Source organism: Pundamilia nyererei, unplaced genomic scaffold, assembly GCF_000239375.1.
Source record: "Pundamilia nyererei isolate P.nyererei 1_Seehausen unplaced genomic scaffold, PunNye1.0 scaffold01425, whole genome shotgun sequence".
Lineage (NCBI taxonomy): Eukaryota > Metazoa > Chordata > Actinopteri > Cichliformes > Cichlidae > Pundamilia > Pundamilia nyererei.
In genome coordinates, this window is record NW_005188826.1 from 2,764 (window position 1) to 4,512 (window position 1,749).

General features: G+C 36.4%; 1 protein-coding gene across 1 annotated transcript; it reads right to left on the reverse strand.

Annotated features, from left to right (window-relative positions):
- Positions 1–364: 364 nt before the first annotated feature.
- Positions 365–1,737, reverse strand: LOC102204101 (granzyme F-like). The gene is made up of 4 exons (XM_005755413.1): positions 1,598–1,737; positions 1,075–1,136; positions 669–817; positions 365–570 (listed from the first exon to the last, which is right to left on the reverse strand). Exons 1-4 carry the CDS (start codon positions 1,669–1,671, stop codon positions 412–414), a joined length of 444 nt encoding a protein of 147 aa, XP_005755470.1. The 5' UTR covers positions 1,672–1,737; the 3' UTR covers positions 365–411.
- Positions 1,738–1,749: the final 12 nt, after the last annotated feature.

The following is a 1,749-nucleotide window of genomic DNA, read 5'->3' on the forward strand; positions in this document are numbered from 1 at the left end:
ACAGATTCTCATGACCATTGATGAACAACTACTGATCAAAGGCCATTGATCAATGGGATCAGTGGTGCTAGTTTCAGTCATTTTGCAAATGTACTGTTTATAAGACTGGGGAAACCTGCAGTCAGCTGAGACTGAAGAAGTCACTTGGATGAGTGCAGCTGATTGGTAGCATGTCTGATCAGAAAGCCTTTCTGCATCTTCACAGTGTGAGTCTGAGAGTTTCTGAACAACAGGATGAGCTGCTACACACCTGACACCACATTCAAAGACACACAAAATCTAACCCTTAAACCAAAGAAAAAGGTTTACTATTTAGAGTTAACATCAAGATATTCTAGAATAGAAACAACACATCGCACACAAGTTTCATGTAGAGATGATTGTTTATTCTGGATGTTATTTTTCATTCAGTTATTTTCCATTACTTCTTGGATTAATTTCCTGGTTTATCCAGGTCATGTAAGAACAAACATTCACAGTAACAGCTGGTCCAGTACAGGCACGGTCTTGGCCAGAACTGATTACACCATAAATCATGTTGTTGTATATCACTCCACCACCAGAATCACCCTGAGAGAGAAAAATATAGTTTGCGCTTAAGTTTGTTCCAAAATATCTAAAACATACACAGATGATATCCAGTAATATTAGCAGTCATGCCAACTCACCTCACGTGTATCTATGTTAGGTTCTTGCACACACAACCTGTTGCTATACGGCAGCTTTATCTTATTTGAATAACAGCTAATTTTTTTGGGAGGAGGACACTTGACAACATGCATGTTTCCACACAGGAGATCAGGTGGCTCATCATCGACTAGAGAAAAAAGGACAAAAACAAAAATCATTCATAACGTTTCAAAAACTAAAAATTTGAGAAGAATGATGTTTTGTATTTTTTCTGGACGTTTCCACATGATTTTTAATCAGGGAACCTAGCATACAGTATATCTACTATAGGATGAAAAAATACACTTTGTTTTTCATTAGTATAAAAAAAACATAAATATAAAACAGACACAAAATGCACAATCAGAATTCTAGCATAAAATAATCAAACAAAAATGGTCTTACGTGTGTGGCCCGTGGCATTTACCATATAACCACCAAGTCCTGCAACCTGAACAACATGTCCTCTAGAAACAGACAAAAACAAAATAATCATAAATTAATCTCACATCCATCCATATATGTCAGTAATGGGTTTGGAACTTCACAAGTATGATGTCATCTTGACCACTAAGTATGATGTCATCTTGATGTCATCTTCATTTTCCTCTACACTGCCCTGACCAGGATGATAACCATCTTCGCCTGCTTCATTAACTTGTTTTACAGGATTGAACCTGTTTAAGTCCCGTTCTGAAAATTGTTCCATGTTTGGTTAAATTTGCTGTTTCAGTCTTGTTTCATCAGTTAGAACAACAATCACTGTAAATTGCTGTCGTGGTCTAATATATAATATTTTATCAAATGATGTTTTCGTATTAAATTTCCTTAATAATTGTGAGTAATGGACTCCAGAGTTATTCTTTAGAAATAAAAATGTGTAAAAGTCAGCAAGGTGTCACACTTGTTTGGTATAGGCACAACTTACATTTTGGGAGGATTTGCACAGTTTGGTAAGGCAACGGTGATCCTGCCTGGTTGTGGAGGAATTTCCAGTAGCATGATGTCATCAATCGTATTTGTGCCCACAAACACTGGTCCACTTGTGACTTTCACGTTTTTTTGTCTTTTAAAAAATGG